This window comes from Mastigoproctus giganteus, chromosome 10 (genome assembly GCF_048544385.1).
Source record: "Mastigoproctus giganteus isolate SK-2022 chromosome 10, ASM4854438v1, whole genome shotgun sequence".
Lineage (NCBI taxonomy): Eukaryota > Metazoa > Arthropoda > Arachnida > Uropygi > Thelyphonidae > Mastigoproctus > Mastigoproctus giganteus.
Genome location: NC_143584.1, coordinates 225,391,188 through 225,414,608, shown reverse-complemented (window position 1 = coordinate 225,414,608; position 23,421 = coordinate 225,391,188). Strand labels below are relative to the sequence as shown.

General features: G+C 39.8%; 1 protein-coding gene across 2 annotated transcripts in view; it reads left to right on the top strand.

The window, feature by feature from the left end:
* LOC150079989 (TNF receptor-associated factor 2-like) overlaps positions 1-23,421 on the top strand; it is a 95,880-nt gene that overhangs the window by 71,029 nt on the left and 1,430 nt on the right. Inside the window, exons 3-13 of one of the 2 annotated variants that reach the window (XM_090384093.1) lie at positions 8,543-8,777; positions 11,214-11,302; positions 12,588-12,813; positions 13,060-13,173; positions 14,865-15,026; positions 19,471-19,542; positions 19,644-19,739; positions 20,422-20,472; positions 20,566-20,607; positions 20,858-20,920; positions 22,805-22,867. In XM_090384093.1, the coding sequence (XP_090240219.1) occupies positions 8,543-8,777; positions 11,214-11,302; positions 12,588-12,813; positions 13,060-13,173; positions 14,865-15,026; positions 19,471-19,542; positions 19,644-19,739; positions 20,422-20,472; positions 20,566-20,607; positions 20,858-20,920; positions 22,805-22,867 (1,213 nt within the window). The remainder of the gene's footprint in view (positions 1-8,542; positions 8,778-11,213; positions 11,303-12,587; positions 12,814-13,059; positions 13,174-14,864; positions 15,027-19,470; positions 19,543-19,643; positions 19,740-20,421; positions 20,473-20,565; positions 20,608-20,857; positions 20,921-22,804; positions 22,868-23,421) is intronic. The other variant, XM_090384095.1, reaches the window with a different exon arrangement.

The window sequence follows — 23,421 nt, the reverse complement described above, 5'->3', positions numbered from 1 at the left end:
CCTGTTGCAAATGTGGTAACACAGATGGGAGACATCTACCAAAGGACAAGTAACAGACGATTCATACTGATAGTTGCAAAGATCCCCAAAAGCACCATCATAGTTCGACCCACGGTTAAATACAACCTTCTTACTGACGGGCCATGGCCCATTTAAGGAAAAACTCAATGCACTTGGGATAACATAAGAGTCCACTTGCACCTGTGGGGTACTGGAAACTTGGCAGCATATCATGTATGACTGCGAAAACTATGAAGAACACAGATGCAGACTTACAGCTGAGATCAAATACCTGCCAAAAAGCCAAGATCACCACTCCCGGATTCAGAAGATGAATACAAAGTCCTCAGCCGCTTCGCACTAGACGCCTTCAACAGAAATTGCAAGCCCCAATGCCTGAATAGGTGCAGTGCAGCAAATAAATAAAATAGAAATAAAGCGGCAGCACAGAAGAAATGATGGAAAGCAATTCCAAGGAGACAAATGCCTAAAGATTAGACATCAAAAAGACATAACATGCGACAAGGACTTGGGCAACAGAACAGAAACACCGAAATGACTCCGACAGAAAAGGAACATGGAACCCAACATCAAATGGGAACTACCCCTCCTAGGAAGAATTCTCACTGGGCACGACTCTGATCACCATAGTCAGGAAAGACTCACATACGAGTGAACACCGGATTGGACTTAGCAAAAATCACTGCCAATATTGCCTTTTGGCGATCTGGGAGGGGCGCCCTTGCCCGACCCACTCCTTCTACTTTCCTAGGTGTGTGTGTGTGTGTGTGTGTGTGTGTGTGTGTGTGTGTGTGTGTGTGTGTGTGTGTGTGTGTGTGTGTGTATACTGTGTCAGGGTGGTTCCCAGGCAAAAGCCCATCTCCACCTAAATAGTTTTTAAACAGAAAATCTGTAAATTGGACCTGATAAATAAAAAGATAGCTAAGAAATAAGAAGAATAAAACATAATTTTGAAAAGAAAAGGGAGGGAGAAAATTACTTTAAATTCATAAACTAAATCTAGTGCATAATAAATAGTTTTCGTATAGGAAAGAATGAAAGTATATATAAGAGAGATATGTTTGTGAGTGTAGTATGTTGTTTATGTCAGGTCACTTTGCCATCAGAAAGCAGCTGGACTTTTCAACTGCAATCTGATGCCCGTCCCCGGCACGAGGAGCCGGACCTGCTACTATATTAAAAGCTGGAGCGCCAAAGCGCAATTCAACACTCAACAGAGAAAGTGCAATACTATTGAGTGCCAGCTGTTCAGACTTGGGCCGCCCAAACCCAAGAACTGAACAACAAAAAAAAAAAAAAAACCCACTAGAGTGGTCCATGCCGAGGAGCCCCAGACCCGACCAAAGGCTTCCAGGTCTGAAGTTCCCAAGCCCAGATGCAATCATTGAAGATTCTGGTTGTATACAGCCAATTCAATGTCTGAAAAGTTTCTTATTATACATCTTCTGGAAAACACAGTATTTGCGAACACCTGTAAGGCCTGAAAGTTGTCAACTCCTTGCACCAATGTATGCACATTATCTTCATCAAAATTAGTTATTTGTTCTTTCAAAAGATGCCTTTCTACATTATAGTAAGGACATGTGTTTTTGTAATGGGCGGCTCCTAGAACGTTAGTTCAACTCCGCCTCGTATCTCTGTGAAGAACAGTATCACTACAAATGGGCCAGATATGTGTGTGACGTCGGTTTGTGTGTATTATGTGTGTGTTCTGTTGTTCTGTTCTGGCCACTTGGCTACCCAGAAGCATCAGTCACCTGGACAGATGATTCTGGGTACTCGTCCACACCACGGGAAGGTGGGCCAGTCTCAGCTAACCACGTACTGTCTCAATATGAGACTCTGATCCACCTGATGTTGCCAAAAGGTGGGCCAGATTCCTCTAGGGGCCCACTCCAGAGGAGAGAGAAAAAAAAAAAAAAAAACATATATTTATTTAGATTTTCCCGTGGTGCAAAAGAAAAAAAAAAAAATAATAATAATAATAATAATAAAATAATAATATCACTGTAAAACGAAAAAAAAAAAAAAAACCAACCATGTGACTGATTTAGAACGCGAAGAGAAAAAAAAAAAAAAAATAAATAAATAAATAAAAAAAATAAATAAATAAATAAAAAATAAATAAATAAATAAAAAATAATAATGATAAAAGAAATAAAATAAATAAAATAATAATAATAATAATTAAAGAAATAAAATAAATTAAAAAAAAAAAAAAAAACAAAAAAACCATATATCTATAAAAAAAAAAAAAAAAAAAAAAAAAAAACATATATCTATAAAAAAAAAAAAAAAGGGGGGGGGGAAGAGAAAGAGAGAGAGAGAGAGAGATGTTTTCCTTCCTGAACACAGGCCGCAGAAACAAGCTCCACAGCCCATGCAGCAGGATGGGGGAAGGGGGGAAATACATGGTCGGTTTCAGTCCACTGCTGGGTCATCGATGTTTGCCACTGGTGGTCTGTTAATCCTTCTTCTGCGCCTAAAGACTTCAGCTGAGTAGGTTTGCAGTGCAGGGAGGTTGTTAGGGTTCTGTAGGAAGAGCTCTAGATGCTCGCCAGAGATCTGTGTACAGCTGACAAGGTTGTGTCTCAGATCAGCATACGCAATGCACTCGAATAGTACATGCCACCAGTTCTCTTTGGCTCCACAATGGCAGAGATCTGTTGTGTGGAGACCCAGATGGTGTAATTTTTCATTCATGGATCCGTGTCCGGTAATTAGGTATGATGTTTCTAGTGAAGGGGTGAACCAAGACTGTACAGATTTAGTAGCAGTGTATGTTACATCAGGTAGGAATCTTTTTGTGACAATGCCCTTTGTTGAATTATGCCATCGAGTTTGCCAAATGTTGAAGAGCTCGTTGTAGCAACGTGTCATCTCAGCCTTGGGGTCAGCATCCAGATTAACCTCAATGTCAAGGATCCTTGTTGGGATATTTTTCGTAATTCGGAAGCACAACCCTCGGAAGGTGACATGTAGATCGAGCGGATTATAGTAAGGACAAGAAAATAGTATGTGTTGCCAAGTCTCTACCGCTCCACAAGAACACCATGGATCTGGCTCCAATCCTCTAGAGTGCAATTTATCGCGGATCGAACCGTGTCCTGTCAGCAGAAAACTGGTATACATAGTGGGCAAAACCACGACGACACTAGCTTAGAGATAGCAAAATCTGCCACTGGAATAATCTTTCTAGTTATCGCTCCCACCTCGGAAGAACTCCATCTGGCTCTCCATATTCCAACCAAACCAGTCCAAATACGAAGTTTCTCCTCCTTAACTGTAGCCGTCAGATTTAAAGACAACCCCAGATATTGGGCAGGGATACCCTTCCTCATCGCGTACATCATTCCTCGGTATACCACGTATAAATCCAGAGGTAACAAGCCAGCTATCACTTGTAGCGCGACCGTAGACACAGTCCGTGGCGCATTCAAATAGGTCAGCATCATTGATCGCTGCAGCGACATTAACTTACGTTGAGTCTTGATCTTAAGCACAGCCTCCAGCCACACTCCAGCAGCATAGGCGATAACTGGTAGAAAGATCGTTTTGTAATACAAACTCATAGTTGTTTTGCTGAGTCCCCACTCTCGCCTGGAAATTCTTATAACTGAACATATAAACTTCTTAATTTTATCGTTAAGGTGTGAAACGTGCAGATGAAAACCCATCCTGTCGTCCAAAATAATTCCTAAATACTTGATGTTAGACACAAAGGGAATTTGTTTCCTATCCAACACAACTCTGGGTGGGCGGTGATAATCAAAATGGTTTTTGAACACCATGAATTTGGTTTTAGTAGATGAAATTTTCAATCTGTTCAATGTAGCCCAATTAGAGAGATCCTCCAGGACTTCCTGTATTCTGTGCTCCAGCACGGTTCTAGACCCACCTGAGACCCCCACAATCAAATCGTCAGCATATGCCACTTGTATGCAATTTATAGCTTGAGACTTATTTAACCACTGGTCCAGAACGGCATTCCAAAATATTGGACCCAAAACGGATCCCTGTGGACATCCACGACCTACATATTTACTGTACATCAAGTGCCCTGCACATACTTTCACCAATTTGTCGCTAAAGTATGAACGTATAACTCCATATAAGTTACTATCACAATCAGACCTCCTCAAAACATTCAAAACGCTCTCCCACCACACAGTATCAAAAGCACCCTCAAAATCTACAAATACTACCAAAACATACTTCTCTGGAGAAGACTTCACATAATTTATTAACTTCAATATCGCCTCCTCGGTTGAATGACCCTTCTTAAAGCCAAATTGAAAATCCGACATAGCATGACCAGCAGTCAAAACCTCAATTATTCTTGGAAGCAATAACCTTTCAAACAGCTTACCCAAGTTAGACAGAAGCGAAATCGGTCTGTAAGCTAGGACTCCCACGAGACTTACCCGGCTTATGTAAAATCTTGAGAAGAGCCACCTTCCACGATCTAGGGAATACTCGCTCCAGCAAACATTTATTAAACATATTTAACAAAACATCTGGGCAAATCTCAAAAAACTTCAATAGTATTTTGTTTTCAATCAAATCCAATCCTGGACATTATTTAGTGTTCAACCTCTCAATAGCTATACCGAGCTCCGACCTCGAAAACAAACCTATCTCCGATGAACCGACATATTCCGAGTTATTTCGACGTATTCTAGCCTGATCATCTGTATCCAATTTTGGCACATCGTCAGGAAAAAGCTCCCCAACTATCCGCTGAACAGTACTATACCAATCCTCAGTCTCTACCCCGTGTGTCACTACAGTATTGTAGATCTCACCATGGACAAATTTATCCCTTGATAATCTGTAAATCAGACCCCAAGGTTCTGAATTACCCACCTCCTTTACCAATTTCTGCCAGCATTCCATCTTGGCGCGAGCAATTTCACTATGATACTGTCGTCTTAAGGAACGAAAATTTTCAGTAAGCAACTCTACATCCTGTCTAGACAAATGCCTACCTCTCTGCAACAATTTTCTAGCCCTCATCACCCTAGCCCTCAAAGCAGACAATTCTATTGACCACCAAGGTACCGGGACCACTTTAGACTGTTTTCTTTTAGCACAATGTAGCATAGCTTGAAATAAGTAGTATTCAACGTGAGCTACCAACTCTTCCGCATTCAAGTAATTTAAAGATAATACAAAATCTTCATTATATACTGATTTTAAATAATTTCCAAATTTATCCCATTTAACTCTTTCCATAGAAAATCTTCTCAAATTTCCAATTCCAGAATCCCTCTTCACAGGGTTAGGAGCAATGCAAAAAGTAATAGCGTTATGATTGCTGTTTATCAAATCAGATTGTACGTCCCAATTCAATATTCTCTCGGCATACCCAGAAGAAACAACAGTCGTATCTATATTAGACTGTCCATGACAGGTAGAATAAGTAAAAGGCTTATCAGGCAAATTCTGCACACTTAAATTATGTGATAGAATTAAATCCTCGAAAAGATATCCACGTGAATCAACAACTCCGCTATACCAAAAATGAGATTTAGCATTCAAATCCGACGCCAATACCAATCCACCTTCAGCATACCTCGAGCAAATGCTGTCCAGATGATACAAACAAACTGATAAGTCCGCCGAAGGAGAACAGTACGCAGAAATCAAACAAAAGGAAAAGTCCTTCAACGCCACCACTGCACACACAATATCTGCAGAACATTCACTAGTAATAACAGTCAACACAATATCCCGATTTAGGACCACAATTGCAGACTTTGGAGGAGCATCCGAAGCAGCAAGGACTCTGCATGATAACGGATATCCCACAATCTTATATACAAGTCCTCCCACTTGGGCCGTATAATAAGGCTCCTGTATGCACAGTAAGTCAAACTTTCCCTCAAAAGCTGCAACTCTAATTTCGTCAGCTACAGCACGAGACCGCTGGCCATTTATCTGTAAAACTTTTAATCCTTTACGATAATTTAGTATCTCTGTGTTAGATTGCAAATAATTATTACTACTCATTATATGTTCTTCTGTCTGTCATCTCTACAGCTCTGATATATTCTGGACATTTACTATCTCGCACCGAATGATCATAACCTCTACCTCTCCTCTTACAGTTGATACATTTAGGGGGACTATCCTTGCTGGGACACTCTGCATAAATATGACCACTATTGGCACAGTGGCCACATGTCACAGTATTATGTGAACAACTCTGCGAAGAATGACCATAGCCTAGGCAACGAAAACACTTTCCCACCACAGTAAATTTTCTAAATCGGTGTGATCCAAAGCCCAGAAAGATTCTGTTGTTCTTAAACAAACATTTATAAAGACGTGGGCTGAATCCAATGATCCAGTTTATGACATTAGTTCCAGAGCCCGAACTAAACCGAAATGAAACTTCTTGATTAACCTCCTCCTGAGTGACATTATAATCCTGAAAGTTTTTGTAGTACAAATCCTCCAAAATGTCCTGTTTGGTAAAATCCTTAGGAACTCCATAAATTAATACAGTTGGATTGGTAAATTTTGGTTTCTCAACCGACAATCCTGCATGCTTAAAAGTTAAATTCTCAGTCATCTTACTTACATCGTCTTGGCAAGTAGTCTCCAAAAGTACTGCTTTATTTCTCAAGAGACGAATACTTTTAATTTTCATGTTTTTATATTTTTTTTAATCTCCTCAGTCACTGTCGATTTCACACTTTGACTCGAATCAATCTCAGAACCCTCAGTCGGACGACTGAGGGTTCTGAGATTGATTCGAGTCAAAGCGTGAAATCCCTTTCCTAGGTAGGGGAGGCGACGGTTCCCCTCCCATCTCCGCCACCCCTCTTCTTCTCTTCTCCTGGTGGGGCATGCTCCACTGATCTCCTGGGGCCGCCTTCCCTATTGGCCCCATATTTCTGACTTTTACTCCCAGCCTTCAACTGAACCTCACAGCGAATGCCCCACACAACAAAATCTAAATGTTCAAAATTTCGCATCATCCCTTCTTTGTCTCTAATCTTTTAGCGTCTCACCCCATTAATCGCGTGGTCCTATCTTTTCCTCCTCCTCGCCGCTCCTGTCTTTGCCTGGTGGGGCATGGGTCTGCCCCACTGATTATCTGGGGCCACCTTCTCCGTCGTCCCCATATTTCTGTATTTTCCCCCAACCTTCCGTCTTCTCCCCACTCTACCTAATACGCTAATGTATACCCCACATAAATTGCAAAATTTAATAACGACTAAATTTAATTGCGTTCACACTAACCTCATTTGGCTTTTCTACTCAATTTTTTTAACCCACACAGAGAGAGAATTTTTTTTTTTGAGGTCCTAGCCATTGAAATCTCAGGAAATTAGGTGGCAGGACCTGCCAGAGTAAATATCTAAATACTTGTGTACTTGGTCTGTCTCCAAGAGGCATAGTGTGGGTAACGCTGGGCCCCAGCAGGGGTGTAGCGGCGAAATGGCCAGAAGAACAACGATACACAACGCTATACTTACAAAATTCATACACTTTTAAATCTCTGGCCTTTACAGTGAACTGTGACACCCACAATGAAAGCGACGCGGAGATGGGGAAACCCCTGGTGCCGTTTGACATGAACACTCTATGAACACACAAAGACTTTAACTAACAAAATTCAAGCAGTCCAAAAATATTTTGTCCGTTACCTTACGTACCGCAATCCTCTATTCTATCACTCAGTGTATTATGAATCGCTGTGTGATTACTTTCATATGAGGCCTCTGTGCACTAGAAGAGTTACTGCTGACATCGCCCTTCTAGCCAAAGTAATCACTGGAATTTATGAAGCATCTGATATCCTGAGTAAAATAAACTTCAATGCTCCTTGTAGACAAGTCAGGAACCTTACACCGTTTCGCCTTGGCTCTGCCAACACGGACTTTATGAAGTTCAGTCCACTGAACAGAATCAGCAAATGACTCTCTCATTGACTTCTTTGACAACTCCCAATCACTGATGAACTCCATCCACAAGTTTGCCTCTTCTCTTAAACTGCAAAGTGACTAGCTCACATCTAATTATTGTAGCTTATTATTTGTTATATTATTTTTCTATTCTCTAACGGATTAATTATTACTTGTTTTACCGGTAACTTAACTTAATACAATCCTCTTTTGTACATATGCTTTTATTGTTTGAATCTATATCAATGTTTATCGTCCTGTTGGATTTCATATTATTGTTATTATGTTTATTGATCTGATCTCAGATACACTGTTAATGGTTACCTGTTGTGTATCTTGCTATTAATAAAATAAAAATAAAATAAAATATACTATATATACATTCTCCTCGACGGCCCGCCTAGCATATTTAAATTTGTGCATGACACTTGGTGCTTCAGAATAGGACGTGGCCAACTATCAACAGAGGGGCGCCCGGGCATTTATGATAGTGCAATGTATAAATTTTATGATTGCAAAGTGAACCCGTTAAAATGTTTTATTCCAATGTGATGGAGAGGAAACAACAAAATACAAAACGATTTCTGTTTTTTTAAATTTTTCAGTAAATTTCCATCTACTGGAATCAAGAATTCTGACTTTCCTTCAGTTTTAAACACTCGGGAAGTAAAAGTGGTTTCAACATCGACAATCCCAGAATGTTACAGTTGCCGAACAAAAAACAAGGTGTTTCAGAGGGAATGTGGACACGTTCTGTGTATGAAATGCATTTCGTTAAGTTCCGAAGGAACCTACGGTTGTCCACTCTGTTCGATCAAGAAAGACAAAATTCCCAACGAGGTCAGTAACGAGTCAAATATAATTTATTGAAATGTTACGTTTTCAATTATTGGATTATTTAGTTTGTAAAGAATTCGTTGCGTTCAATTTAGGGAGGTTGAACATCTAATCTGTACAAGTTGCTGAATGGCGAGCACAAATGACAGGCAACGGGAAGTAAGTTTAATTACAATTTAGGATGTAGCGGAAGATATCGGTTCGAGAAGAGATGGTTTAATCGTCTGGGGTAAAATTTTCCATTGTCCATCATTATCATGCAGCTCTACAAACATTAGATAGGTTGTCTTGTCTATGATTTGTATGACCTTTGACGGACGTCATTAGTTCTCTTTATAAGGCGATGGTTTGGTTAGACCGCATTTGGAATGTTGTTTTCAAATCTGGAGACTCCTGCCTAAAAAAAAAAATAGGAAGGGATTTAGAGAAGGCCACAAGAATGGTGACGCCAATCTTGTCGCCCTTCTCTATATAAGCGGATCTTCATATGTGCAAAGCGATGGATGCACATAAGAAGATCCGCTTAGAAGATGTGAACTGCTAAGTTTGACAACGCGCGTCTAAGGGGAGATCTATTTGAGATATTGAAGGGGATTGAGTAAAATGGATGAAGAAAGTCTTTTCTGCTTCGCCGATGAGACAAGAACCAGAGGAAACAAATATAAAATCTCAGGGAATAACAGAAGATTGTATCTCATTAAGTTCACCAGTGAGCAGCGGATTGTCAAAAAAAAAATTGAATAAATTGATTCCCAATTGGCAGAGGCAGTGAGCCTGGCTAAGGTCAAAAAGAAATTGGATATTGCCTTGTGGGATCAGGACTATCGTGATCATTACGGTTATCCTTTCTTCTCCTTATGAGTTTTTTCCATTCTCTTAACGGATACTGTTATCAATTGCGTGGGGATTGTTGTTATGTCCGGCTACGATTAGGGGTCGAGGAATTCTCAGAGTACCGTTCAGTTGTTCAGGATCGCGACTTCCTGGAAGGCCTTCCTCTGAGATATTCTGCAGGAGGCCTATTGCTGCAAGGTTCTTGTGTAGGCTCTTTAACACCATGTAGGTGGTTAACACGATGATCGGGAAGGTCGTTACTTGTTTCATAACCACATTTCTTTGGTTTCTTATCTTAGGTCTGTATACTTCTGATCTTTTCCTCTTAAGCTTCCTGGAGGTTGCTGGTGTTGGGCATCTCTATGTCGGTCAGGTAGGTAATCTTTCTTTCTAGGTGAGGGTTATGTCCGGTCTATTGTGAGGGATCATCTTGTGCGTTCTAAACGAGCAGTTCCAGTCCTACAGCTTGTGGTTAGGGTTCTCTAGTGTGCTTCGAGGTTCTTACTCGTAATGCGGTATAGTACTTTTTTGATTAACTGGTATTTCTTCGCTAGCTTCTGATGTATTATCCTGGCGACCTGGTCGTGCCTGTGAGTGTATTCTGTCTGTGTGTGTGATAAACCTGCATCCCGCAGTGATGTGCTAGATTGTTTCTGGGTGAAGGTGGCACATCAAAATTGTCACCTGGCACTCTGGAGTTCTTGGCGATGTATTTTTTCTAGTTTCTGATATTGATTACTTTGTTTTGGATGTCGAGCCTGAATCCTTCGGTCTCAGGAAAGAGCCTCTCGCTGTTAAGTCATCGTTGGAAACCTTATCTCGGTAGTTTTTTAAGGGTCATTGTAGTGGAGTGCCTTCTTCCCCATCCTCCTTCTTTCCGGGCTATGGCCAGTTTCTTGACTGCCGCCTCAGATGTTGTTGGTAATGATTTTCTTGGTCCTTCTCATGATTTCCACCAGCTCGGTGTTAGTTCACTTTACGATCCCGAAGGAGTACGTTAATACTGGGACTACGTGGGTGTTTATAGTTTTCACTGCGTTCTCTTCGTTTAGCTTTGCTATTAGCATAAATACGTCTGAAACACCCTAGAGAGACGTTCTGCAGCTCTTTCGGATTATCCAATAAAATTTAATGATCTGAAAACAGTAGTGTGGTGTGTGCATTAGCATCAAAGCAGCTAATGTTATGAGGCGTCAGTATACTGCAACTGTAATTGCGTATATTCTTTGTTATTTGATGGGTGAAAAACTTCTCCTGCGATCGAATAACTCAACCGTCTTGTGATGTGAGCTCGAGCCATTCCTCATAATGTAGGAGGTCGCTGACAAACCATCTATACCTTCATTTTATCGATGAATCGCCGATGCGAAATATGCCTGATGTCTATACACACGCATCAGAGAACAACAGTGCAAATCTATTCCGATTAGACATGGGAGAATATTTGTATTTAAGAGTCTTAACATCCAAATTCTAAGTACCTTAGTTGGAGGGGGGGGGGAGTTGTTTTGTGATGAACTGTAAAAAGCTATTTTCTTTGTGCAACCTTATTTTGACTTATTTTAACTTTACTAAAAAGGGCCTCTGTCTTTACTTCCTTTGCAGGTGAAACCACCAGTCGTTAAGTACACTGGACTGAAGAGCTCCATAGAAGTTCCGAATAAAATAACAGACACAACTGCTGCAATAAATAGGTAAATTGTGGCAAATGTTTCTCTCTTTAATTAGTTTATTATATATTGGTGGTCATTTAAATTACGTCACTAAAAGCAGCGGATAAAAGTTATTTGAAAATTTAGATGCAGAGGAACGGTTACATGGCCAAGGTCTCCTTGCCATCAAGCAAATATAGCATCAATAATCAGTGGATCTCATAAAGTCCTGATATATGAACCGTATACCTCGTATAGGCATTTTCTTATCCATAAGATTACAACTACTTTATATACTTAATATATATATATATATTTTTTCTGATAAATATATATTAAACATTTTAAGTTGCAGTGGACTCAGTATGAAATCTTTTCCCCCGTGTGCTAAGTTAGCCGACCCTGCGAATAACAGTGATTAATCCAGGTGGACTGTTATCAAATGAATTTTATCGCGTAAAAATTACAATAAGTATGGTAAATTATGAAACGATAATTGGAGACGTTTCTAGAATCCATATTGAATCCTATCATCAGGTGTAATCAGGACTATTGAAACCTGAGACTAACTGTACAGAATAGAAGGCTTATTAAGTCAAGCCTGTAATTAATATTCCAAATATAGTAGGCACTCACCTATCCCTAGCTAAGTGTTCCGTCATTCAATATTCATTTCAATACTTGCGAACGCTTTCCCTTTATCTTCTGTACCTACTGACCAAAAAATTAGGAAACTTTGTAACTGATATCAATAAATAGATAATTAAACGTGCGATAGGCAAATGTAAGTTATCACATGGAGGAATCATAGGTTCCTTGGCACGACATGTTCGCTTTCTTGGGCTCCTGAGTGACTCCGATCATAGGGAAGACAGATGATCTTTCCGATTTTCAAATACCGGAAATTAGTTCTACAGTCCGTGGAACCACAGTCCAAGCTTGGACTGTGGAATCCTCAAGTTGCTGGAGGTGGTTTCATTGTATGTGGTATGTTCTGTTGGTACATACTTAGATTGTTGTGCTATCTTCTGTTGGTACATACTTAGATTGTTGTGCTATCTTTAAGGAATATTTCTCTGTTGTATTGGACTAACTTTATCCTGCAAGACTTCATTTTTACACGAATTGCGACGGATTCTTTCAAGATGACACAGAAAGTATCCACCCGAAAAAGTTATATAAAAATCAGGACATGCGCTGGTGCGTAGTTTATTATATAAATAATATATGCGTATTATTTTATTATATAAATAAAATTCTGTCGTGTATGGTGCAACATTTATATTAATTTATATAAATTAATTAATGAAAGTTCGACGCATTTCAGTAATCTCTCGCCTGCTGCAGTTAAGGATTCGGACTTGCTTAACTGTCTCGTGGTAAATGACAACTCAGTATCTATCACTACAGAATGCTCTAATTGTCACAAGAAATGCATCAATACTTGGAAGACGGAGTGTGGACACGTGGTGTGTTCAAAATGCATAACCATGAACGAAGGAAAATACGGATGCCCTTCTTGTCCAGTCAGCCAAAACAAAAATCTAAATCAAGTAAGTAGAAATTAGCTCTCCATTTTCATAAATACCTAAAGGTTGTTGATTGAAACTTAAATCATTTCACAAAGATTTTATTTATGTCCGTTGTCAGATCTTAATTTAATAAGCCGAGACGTGTTCGCAATAATTTGGCAGGCAAAATTCACTGATGTGTCGAGTCTCGAATATTGCCACTGAGAATAGACTCAACTTTATATAACTTTCATTTCATGGCACTTTTACATCAATTTTTCCTTTTAGGTATTCAAAGCTGCCCATGATGTGATGAACCCCTATAAACAAGATCTGGTGAATGTGAAATGTGACTACAGTGACTACGGATGCAGCATAGAACTCCCTCTTAAGGACATGAAGGCAATTTATTTTTAGATTTTGTTACAATTTTAGTATAAGTCTATGTCAGTGGTATTCAACTTCATCTTCCCCTTAAAACGTTTTTCGCGCATTCCTCGTATATCCAAAAAGTAAAGCATCCTGTGTATTTTTATATTTACTTATATGGTGTTATATTTAAGCAAACACCAGACGTTCTGCGACAACCAAACTCTAAGTGTTACGTTTACTCTGGTGGGACTGCTAGTAACCCTGAGTGCATCATCCCCTCCATATCCAATTCTAAAGACTGGCGTTAGTGTAAACAGAGTCTAACGACAGTCAAGGCCGGAAAATGCTGGTGAACCGCTCAAGAAACGAATCCTTTTGAGTTACAAGATATACAGATACTATTCAAATAAAACAAACACAGTTTGGTCGTCCTTGAAACTTTGTCGGCATGGTATATCGCTGTCTGTCGGACTTCCCCAAATGAGGGATATACGACCCTTTTTTGGAGAGGTCTGGATTCGATTCCCTTTGATGACCGGAGGAATTTCTAAAGTTCATCTTCAATCCCATATCTCCGATGAAAGGAGTAGGGTTTTCTCCGTGAGTTGTATACAAAATGTTGTGGATTTTATAAGAGTACGCTTTGGGGCCGTTAAAATAATAATAAAACAATTTGTGTATTTTTAAAGGGTTTAAATGGATGGAGTAAGCTCAATACTGATCGAATTCTTTCTCACTCTCTGATTACACAGTCATGAAGAGCATAAATTCAAATCGAGGAAGGATGGTTGAGGACTGATACCCGAAAATTTTGCATTCAGCGGGTTGTTAATTGACGGAACAACAAACTTCCATTCCATGTTGTAGTTTGGGTTTTTTGAATTCAAATTTGAATTAAAATTGAGTTTTTTTGAATTAAAAGAAAGAGAAAACGAACAAAGTATAGGAACGGATGGAAAAAGGAATGTATTTTTTTTCGCTGACGTGCATAAAATTACTTCACTCCTTTGGGTCTCTTTCTCTTTATAATTTTCATAAAAAAACAAAAAAACTGTCATATTAGGGCCACCCAGGACCGAACGTATAAGCCCATATGTATTATGTTCATAAATGGCCTACGTTGTCTGGTCGATTTGCCTGTTTTGCTGGATGAAAATCCCCATTATTTGGAAAGAGGGAAATCTTCCTATCCACGCCTGAGACCAACTACCCACCCAGCCATAAAAATTCGTGGAGTCGTTGACGGGATTCAAACCGGGCGTTTTCAACGGGTATGGTGAAGTTGGTGGCTACAGCTGCTATGGCGTGAAGATTATAATATTCATAATATTAACAAGGTTATCCGAGCGAAGCTCTCAAACTTTTCTTATGATTTGAAGGTGAGAGCGTAGTTAACAATTCGAGCTACGCCATATTGCTTCCCAAAGACTTGGAGTAATTGAATATTACTTCAAGGTGCCATCTAAAGTTTATCAAAATATAAGGTTAGGCATTTTTGTAACAGAAATTCGGGAGTCGCGTATAAACTGGGAGGAGAGGAGATGAAAGTGGTGCGAGGTGAAAAGTATTAGGGATTAGAAATTTCTTTCCATTCTTTAATCCTTTGTCCCTGCTAATACTATTACTAATATTATTATAATACTAATGCTATTGCTTCTTCAATCTGTCTCTTCACTAACATAAATGTCGTATTTTTTCTTTCCTTCCCCCTCCCCGAACAGGATCACCTTAACTCCTGTCCCTACACAATAGTAGACTGTCCTCAGAACTGCAAAGAAAAGGTATGCAGAAAGAAGTTGTTTGACCATTTCATAAACGAGTGTCCTGCAGTGACTAAGAAACTTGAGAACCGTAATGAGGAATTGCCCAAAAAGGAAGTTAATGTAAGTATTGTCCCCACCACCTAATGCATTAGAATATCTATATCTATATTCAGCAGTATTTATACTAATTGTCACATATGAAGCTGCAGTATGGTACCACCGAATGACTTTAGTGCATGCTCAACGTAAAATTCAGCAAATTCAACGACTTATGCTACTACAAATGACCAGCCCATGTTACGCTACTACTACTAACAGGCTGCCTCCCCTTGGACCTCCAAGTGGCTTTTATAGGACTCTTTCATGCCATCAAGAAGAATAAGGAAGCTGAATTCCTTGCTCTTCGAACCCGTACCGATACCGACATCAAACAGGAACATAAACGAGTGTGGCTAGAATTGATAAACCTATGGTAAACCCGCTGGAATAACTCCACAACTGGTGCAACTACTAAACTTTTCCTCCCCGAGGTAATCTACATCAACAAACAACGTTCCACTTGGTTCTTCCCAAACGTCTATGCTTCCTTCCTATTAACTGGCCACGGGTCCTTCAAGAGACGCCTTCTAAAGCTCGGCCTAGTCGAGGATGCCCGCTGTACCTGCGGATAACCTGAAGACTGGGACCACGTGATGCACTCATGCAATGTATACATTGACCTAAGAATCCAACTACTGCTAGACCTCCACACTACATCACTTCGGCCAGAAACCAAGTTACTTGAATCTAACAATGCTTTCCGTGCACTAACCACTTATGCCAACGAGGTCTTTCGTCGTCGCTGGCATCACCTGCAACTCCTGAACACTACTCCTGGATAACTTCCTCCACACAGCAACTGATACCCAGCACCAGAAACTTCCAGTCATTAAATTAAAAATTGAGGCCAGCCCTGCCGACGCCGCTCCGTGATTCTCCATTGTGACGATCCTGGACTCTTTAATTTGAACTTTACCTGTTCTCTTCTTTTTACCCACAGTCCTTCTTCAGGACTCCCACAACTGCACTTGGCACTCTTCCTGCTCCTTTTCGCCTGGGAGGATGCCTACGCTCTGTCATCTCCCGCTATCTTGCCTGTCTTCCACTTTCCTCTCTCTTCTCTGCTCTTTCCTTGGCGCTCCCCACTCTCGCTCCTGCAGAAGTGTGGACGGCCCGCCAGATGTCTTTTACTCCCTGGTCCGGCTCCTCGTGCCAGTGGACGGATGCTGGGAGGCTCCTTCCTGATGATCGCACTCGCAGTAACGAAGAGGCCAGTCAAACAACACAAACAACACACTACTCGCACATAACCCACACTGACTGGCTTTGCTATGTTAACAGAGTGCTTAATGCGGATTTGTGGGGAACCACGGGAACCGCATAACAATAACACTATGTCCATTATATATTTTTCTTTTCTGCAGTGGGGCCACTGCAGCAAAGAAAAGTCATTGTCATGTTCCTGGAATCATTCCATAGTGATTCGGGCTTTGTGCACCGGCGCATTATCCTGCTGGAAGCAACCATCTGACTGAGGATAAACTGTCAACATGAACTTGGTCAGCAACGATGTTTAGGTACGATGTGGCATTGAGACGTGAATCTATAGGTATCAGTGGACTCAACGTGTGCCAAGAAAACATTCCCCACACCATAACACTGCCTCCACCACCTTGCACAGTAGTCGTCAGACATGACTGATCCATGGATTCATGTTGTTTTCGCCAAATCCTGAGCCTTCCATCAACATGATGCACCAAGAACTTCGACTCATCAGACCAAGCAACTGTTTTCCAATCCTCGGTAGTCCAGTACTGGTGTGGCTGTGCGCACAGGAGGCGTGCTCTCTTGTTCTTCTTTGATAACGAAGGTACACGATGTGGCCGCCCGCTGTTGTAGCCCATTGGCGACAAAGTGCGACTAGTGGTCCGTTGCGATATTTTGTTCCGCGCACCAAGATTGTATTCTGACGTGATGTGCGACATTGTGGTCCGTTATTTGCTTGCACAATTCTAGCCATCCTCCTCTGACCTCTCTCGAGGACATGCGGGGAATCTTCATAACGAGACTAAGATTCATACCCCAACGGCAAGAATATCACCTATTGGATTCAAGGGACGAATACCAAATCCTGTCCAGATTTGCCTGGGACCTCTTCACAAGAAGATGAACTCGAAATGCGATCAGGAACTGACGAGAAGATCCGCTGAAGAGAATGTCGTAAGCAAAACCACACAAGGACTAGATATCCCAAGACACATTGAGTATGACTCTGAACTACAATGATCAATCCTCCTGAGCACTCAAAGACAAATTGAGATAACCCGACCCAGCGAAACAACGATGGTGGACGCAGCGCCTGGCTGATAGTGATTCGCCATCAGCTGAGACAAATAAGGAACCAATCTCTCCATAGAAAACACCTAAAGCAGGAATAAGAAAACACAAGGACGGGGCTAGCCCCATAAATGATGCAACTAGAAACGACAAAACAATGTGCAGCTTAATTGCCAAATGCCATATGGCGACCTGAAGAGGGCACCCTAGCCCCCTTCTTCTTTGAATTACACTTCCCTGGGGGAAAGGGAGGGGACGGGTTTTTTCCCCCTCGTCTCCTCCCCTCCTCGCCACCCCAACTTTTCCTCTCTAGTGGTGCATGGGCCTATCCCACTGAAACCTTCTCTATTGGTCCCATACTTCTGCCTTTCTCCCTCCACATTCTTCACTCTCCCTCCCCTCTCCATCTGTACGCTAGCGAAAACCCCTCACACCTAAATTTAAACATGTCAAATCACCTTTCGCCCATATTTTGGCCTTTTCAAATTCAAGCGACACCACCATCACGCAATCGATTAGTAAAAATTTATTTTTATTTTTTTTATAGGTCCTAGCCGCCGAAATCTCAGGAAACTACGTGGCAGGACCTGCCAGAGTAAATGAGTCTACTGAGTTCCTGGTCTGCCTCCACGGGGCGGAAGTGGGGCAACGTTGGGCCTCAGCAGGGGTCCAGCGGCTAAACGACCAGATGAACAACGGTACACGACATCACACAAATACAAAGCCCACACACTTTTAAATCTCTGGTATTTCCCAGTGAACTTGTACACCCACAATGAAAGCAACGCGGAGATGGGGGAAACCTCTGGTGCCGTTAGACATCAATACCCTTTCACTTAGGCGCCTCCATAGCCAGGTGGGCAGGAGTAGCAGCGCATAGCACACGCTTCTTGATTAGACAGGGCCCGTGAGCCACCAAATATGGAGGATGCGGAAAGGTCAGGGAATGACCACCGCATATCCCCGGAGCAATATGGCCTTAGTTGCTAATGCTCCTAAAAACCAAATAACAACAACACTTTCACTTTCTCACCAACAAGCGATTTTCTTCCACAGGAATGCCGTTGAGAGGATGTTTTCTGTTCGTTGCACCATTCTCGATACACCCTTGAACCTGTGGTGCGTGAAAAGTTCAGAAGAACTGCCGTTTCAGAGATGCCTTGTCCAGCACATCTGGCACCTACTACCAATGCACGTTCGAAGTCCGTTAGGTCACTCCTTTTTCCCATTCTTCCTACGGTTTGTACGCTTAACTGATACTAGAAAGGTCGTTTTGCTGCATTTATATCCACAACTGTGGTCATGTGACTTGCAACGTTGTGGGATAAACCATTTTTGTGCACAGCAGGAGTGTACCTAATGAAGTGGCACCACAGTGTAGATGGGAAGTGCTGCAACACCCAGCCTACACACGTGACCTGTCTCTTGTAGTCCCCATATTGAGGCCGCCTTAGCCGAATGGTCAGGCGCGCGGGTGCATTAGTACACGTACCCGGGTTCAAGTCTGTGACTGCTGAATACGGTGTTGTTTCTTGTATTCTCTCTACCTTGTGAATTCCTCTCACCGTGTGGTCGTCCGGGAGTATAAACAGAAAATTTTATTAGTATTTTTTTTTTATCTTTCACCAGATGAAAGAGATGATCATCAAAAGTCGTTGGATGTCGGTCATCTGCTGGTGTTACGATTACTGGTCCATCTTGGCCAGCACTTTTGGACACTTATATTATCTCCTGGAACTGTCTCCACAAATGCCATATCTTTCCAAACCCTGCCTCTTCTTTCAGATTGCTCTCCAACGTAGTGAATCACTCATACGGTGCCTTTTGCTGTTGGAACATGAATGTTACTCTGACCTGTTTCGATGTCAGTGCGCAATCGAACCGAGTGACGCACAGTCAGACAGCTCTATTTAAAACCTTCCCTGTTTGCATAAGGGAAAGGGAGAAAATAGGTTCATTTTCATCTTCATCAGTTTCTTGATCTGTCTGCACTGTTTTCGTTTACAAGGAGTAAGTGTTCAATCTCTGCTAAGCCGTAATTTTTGTCTGCCAGTGTATATTGTCATAATTATATATAGTCTCTCTATAATGCCTTCAGAAATGAATTCTAATTTCTTAAACGGAATTGTTGCTTAATTTAAATTATAAGTTAATTAGAGTTCCTTAATTTAAAATATTATTTTAATAGGTCAGAACACAATTTCAGCTCTGCAATTTACCGAAGGAATGCAAATTTCATGATCTCGGTTGCACTTTTAAGGTAAGTTCTTACCTGCCTACCCATCCCTGTGTATCACAGATGATATTTCTATTTTCGGGGCGAATTTCTGAAGTAACTCTCTAATTCAATGAATTATTTAGGGGACTCCAAAAGAGCTGAAAATTCACGAGGAATCCATTGACCAACATCCCGATATTATGCTGTTTCTCGTACAAAAGCAAGAGGATCTTCAGAAAGTAAGAAATTTTCTTTTTAGATAAACGATCTTTATTACAAGCAATTATGTATTTATAAATCATATTAACCTGAACTCTAAATGAACTACATCATAATAAAGCACTAGGGGTGATCTAGTCGCTTACTCCTCATGTAGAAATGCCAATATGTTAGCAATTATGATATAATATAAGGAACTGAATGTTGATCTGATTCATAAAAATATAAGGTCAAATCTTAGTAAATTTTGCATAATATGTAATAACCTATACACTATAAACTAGTGTGTGTATATTATTTTTCTGCTGATATCATTGTGATAACACAGTTGGCAGAATCGCCAACCTCTCCACGCCGGGTGGAAAAGACCTGAGTTCGAGTCGTGAGGAATTTTTATGGGGCTTTTTCACAACGTGGCTGAGTTAGTCGGTGCAAGGCGGGGGGTGTCATGGTTTTTTCTCCCGGAAACTCTGGTTTTTCTTCCAGCAAAACAAAATCGACCTCAGAACACACGCCATTTACAGACAACATACACGAGCAACATGGCCTTAGTCGCTGATGCTCCTAAAACCTTACAACAACAGCAACGTACAGTGTTGAGCAAAGCTTATACATAATTAGAGAAAATATCATATTTCATTAGTTTACCGATATCACAGAGCAATGAACTTAAATTTAACCCTTTTTTTTCTTTTTACCTAGGCAGTCCAGGAGAAGAATACGGAATTGGACTCGTTGAAGAAGGAAATCAAAGTAAAGTTTCTTTGTCTTCTATCTTAAAATGAAATTTTTGTGATCTCTTATTTTCATTTTGAGATAAGACCATCTGTTTTTGTTTACTTTTAGGAAGTGAGAGAAAAAAACGTATTACTTGAAAATCAAGTAAAGGTAATGAACCTTATTTTTCTTATTTTATTGAAAAATCACATTAAGAAATGTATTTTGTGTTGGATGTAAATAACGCATAAATATAAAATATAAATATGTAAATAACGCACAAATATAAAACTTATTATTTAGAATTAAAATAAAATTTTAATCGTGTATAAATCTTTCGTTTCTGTTTCCTTGAAAATTGAAAATTATAATTGTCAATTCACATTTATTCTTATTAACTCTGAAAATGTAATTTTTTCAGGCTTTCCAACATAGTCTAAAACAATTTGATGGAGAGCACAAAAAGAATTCAAAAGAAATAACAGTAAGTGTATTTTAATTTACGAAACGTAAGAAATATTTGGGCCATAACACCGAAAATTGCTATAGTTATTTGGAACACTGATTTTTCATTAGAAAGAATACTATAATATAGACATAATAACTCGAATCAGGTCAATGAACAACAGCAGAGATGTGGAGTGGGCCAGAAAATAAGAATGCCTTAAAATGGTGGAATTTAACTTTCCAGATATTGACTAGAACTTGTGGTTTGGTCACTTGCACACTAGCAAGACTTTTGTGGATTTGTTGGATTACTGCGTTCTACAGCAGCATGTTAGAGGCAACCAGAGGGGGGGTAATACTCTTCATCTGATTATCAGCAGCGATTATTCATGCATTAAGAATTTGCAGATAAAAGAACGACTAGATGGCACTGATCACAGTGTATTGATTTGAGATTTACTTAAAGATGTAACTACCATCGAGGGTAAATGGAAGGGATTTTGCTTTCATAAAGGTGAATACAGTTGTCTTGGACAGTTTTTAAATTCTATACAGTGGGACCAACTGATGATGTTACCAACAGCAAATTCTAAATGGGAAGTAGCAATAAATTTGTCATAGAAGCCTTCCATACTAACTAAGAAATACTGTTCAAGGTTTAAGCCTATGCCGGATGAACTGATGAAACTTGTGACAGAGAAGAAAAATGCATGGGATGCATATAAATTATCAGGCAACGCAGAAGCCTATGGTAGAAATCAGCTAGTCTGTAATAAAGTCACAAAGGTAGTTAGGAAAGCGAAGGCAGATTACCAGAAACCTTTGGCAAAGAGAGAGATAAGAAAAATAGCAAAGGATTCTTTACTTATGTAAAATCTAGAAGGAAGAGATGATCATGCTTACGTTGTTGAAAACCTGAATGAGTATTTTGCATACAGAATCACACATGAAGAATTGTTTAAGGAAGCGGGGGGCCAGAATTTTACTAAATGATTTTGTAAAAACTTAGAAAAGTGGAAGAGAACTTGAAGTTAAATTTAAGAAAGGCACCTGGGGTGGATGGAACCTATCCAGTTATATTAAAGGAGGCAGTGAAGGAAGTGTAAGCAACTCTTTACTATAATTATGAGCGCATCCTTGGATTCACGGGATGTCCCCGCGGACTGGAGTTGTGCGAATGTATCCCCAATTTCCAAAGGGGGAGAGAGGGGATGACATGGGTAATTACAGACCTTTTAGTTTAACTTCTCTTCCAGGGAACTAATGGAGTATATTGGATATAATTGGATACTTTGATGTGGACTCGAAGGAACTGGATGAAAAATATAATTTTGATATATACTTATACGTTACCACATCTAAAATTGAAAATTGTGCGCTCTTTGAAAAAAAATAATATTGGTTACACTTCCACAATTATTAATATTAATTTTTAATATGAGCTTATGGCTTTTGCAGCCGCAAATGACCAGCTGCCAAACAGATATCTAGAAGTTTACAGAAAAATTCATGTCTTAGAGTAAATCCAATTTCATTTTGGTGGTTTCTTAAACGGATTGTTCTGCGCTATTAATGGACGGTTTTGAAGAAATATAAGGATTAGCCGAGAAATTAAACTATCTCAATTAGAATGAACAAAAATATTCAAATATTTTAAATAAACCTTTTTCCAGTAAAATCTTTCATATAAGGGATTATAGGAAAGGCCAATAATATTGAAATAAAATTGTTTTATCAATAAATATGGATTATTCGTCTTTATACAACCTCTAAAAATTAAATTATATCATATGGTTATTGAAACTTGTAAAAATAACGTGGGCTCAGTCAGTTACATACCGAAATACTTTCTTTTTTTCAGTATTTTTTTATATATATATAATATGTGAACGGTGATATATGATTGTCTCTTTCCCTTTAGAAAATCCAAGCCAACGCTCGTCGCATGGATGGTGAAATCAAGAAAAAAACCAGAGAAGTGACTGCAAGTATCTTTTTTTACGTTTCCTTTTTTGATTGGCTATGTATTTGAGCTAATTTTTACCCTTAATACCCGACGAATGATGGTTATTCCTGATTCACCATTTTTGTGTTTAGTTGAACCCACAATAATTTTTAGAAGTTGGAACTTATTGCCTACTACTACTGCTACAGAGACTTGATTTTCTTCTATTGATTATTGGATTCACATAACGCACTCATCAAAAATTTGTAATTTCAATTGATGTAATTGAAACGCGCATTAAATTTGTATCCTCTTAGCCTTAATAGTGCGATATTAGTCCAATATAAATTTAGAATGTACCCTGTATTCTTCAAAGCTTTGCGGGGTTACAGCAAAACTGCTTTATCTCTAGATTAAATTTCAAGTAAAGTTTTTAAGCATTTTAATAATTGATTAAGTCCGATGTGTTCATTGCTCACTTTCGCGATGTTTTCGTGTTTTTCCATTTCCATTTTCTCCATACTGCCTATTTCGATTTTAAATTCTCTACAAGTAACCGTTTATCGATAAAGTTTAATTAAAACAACTCTCCT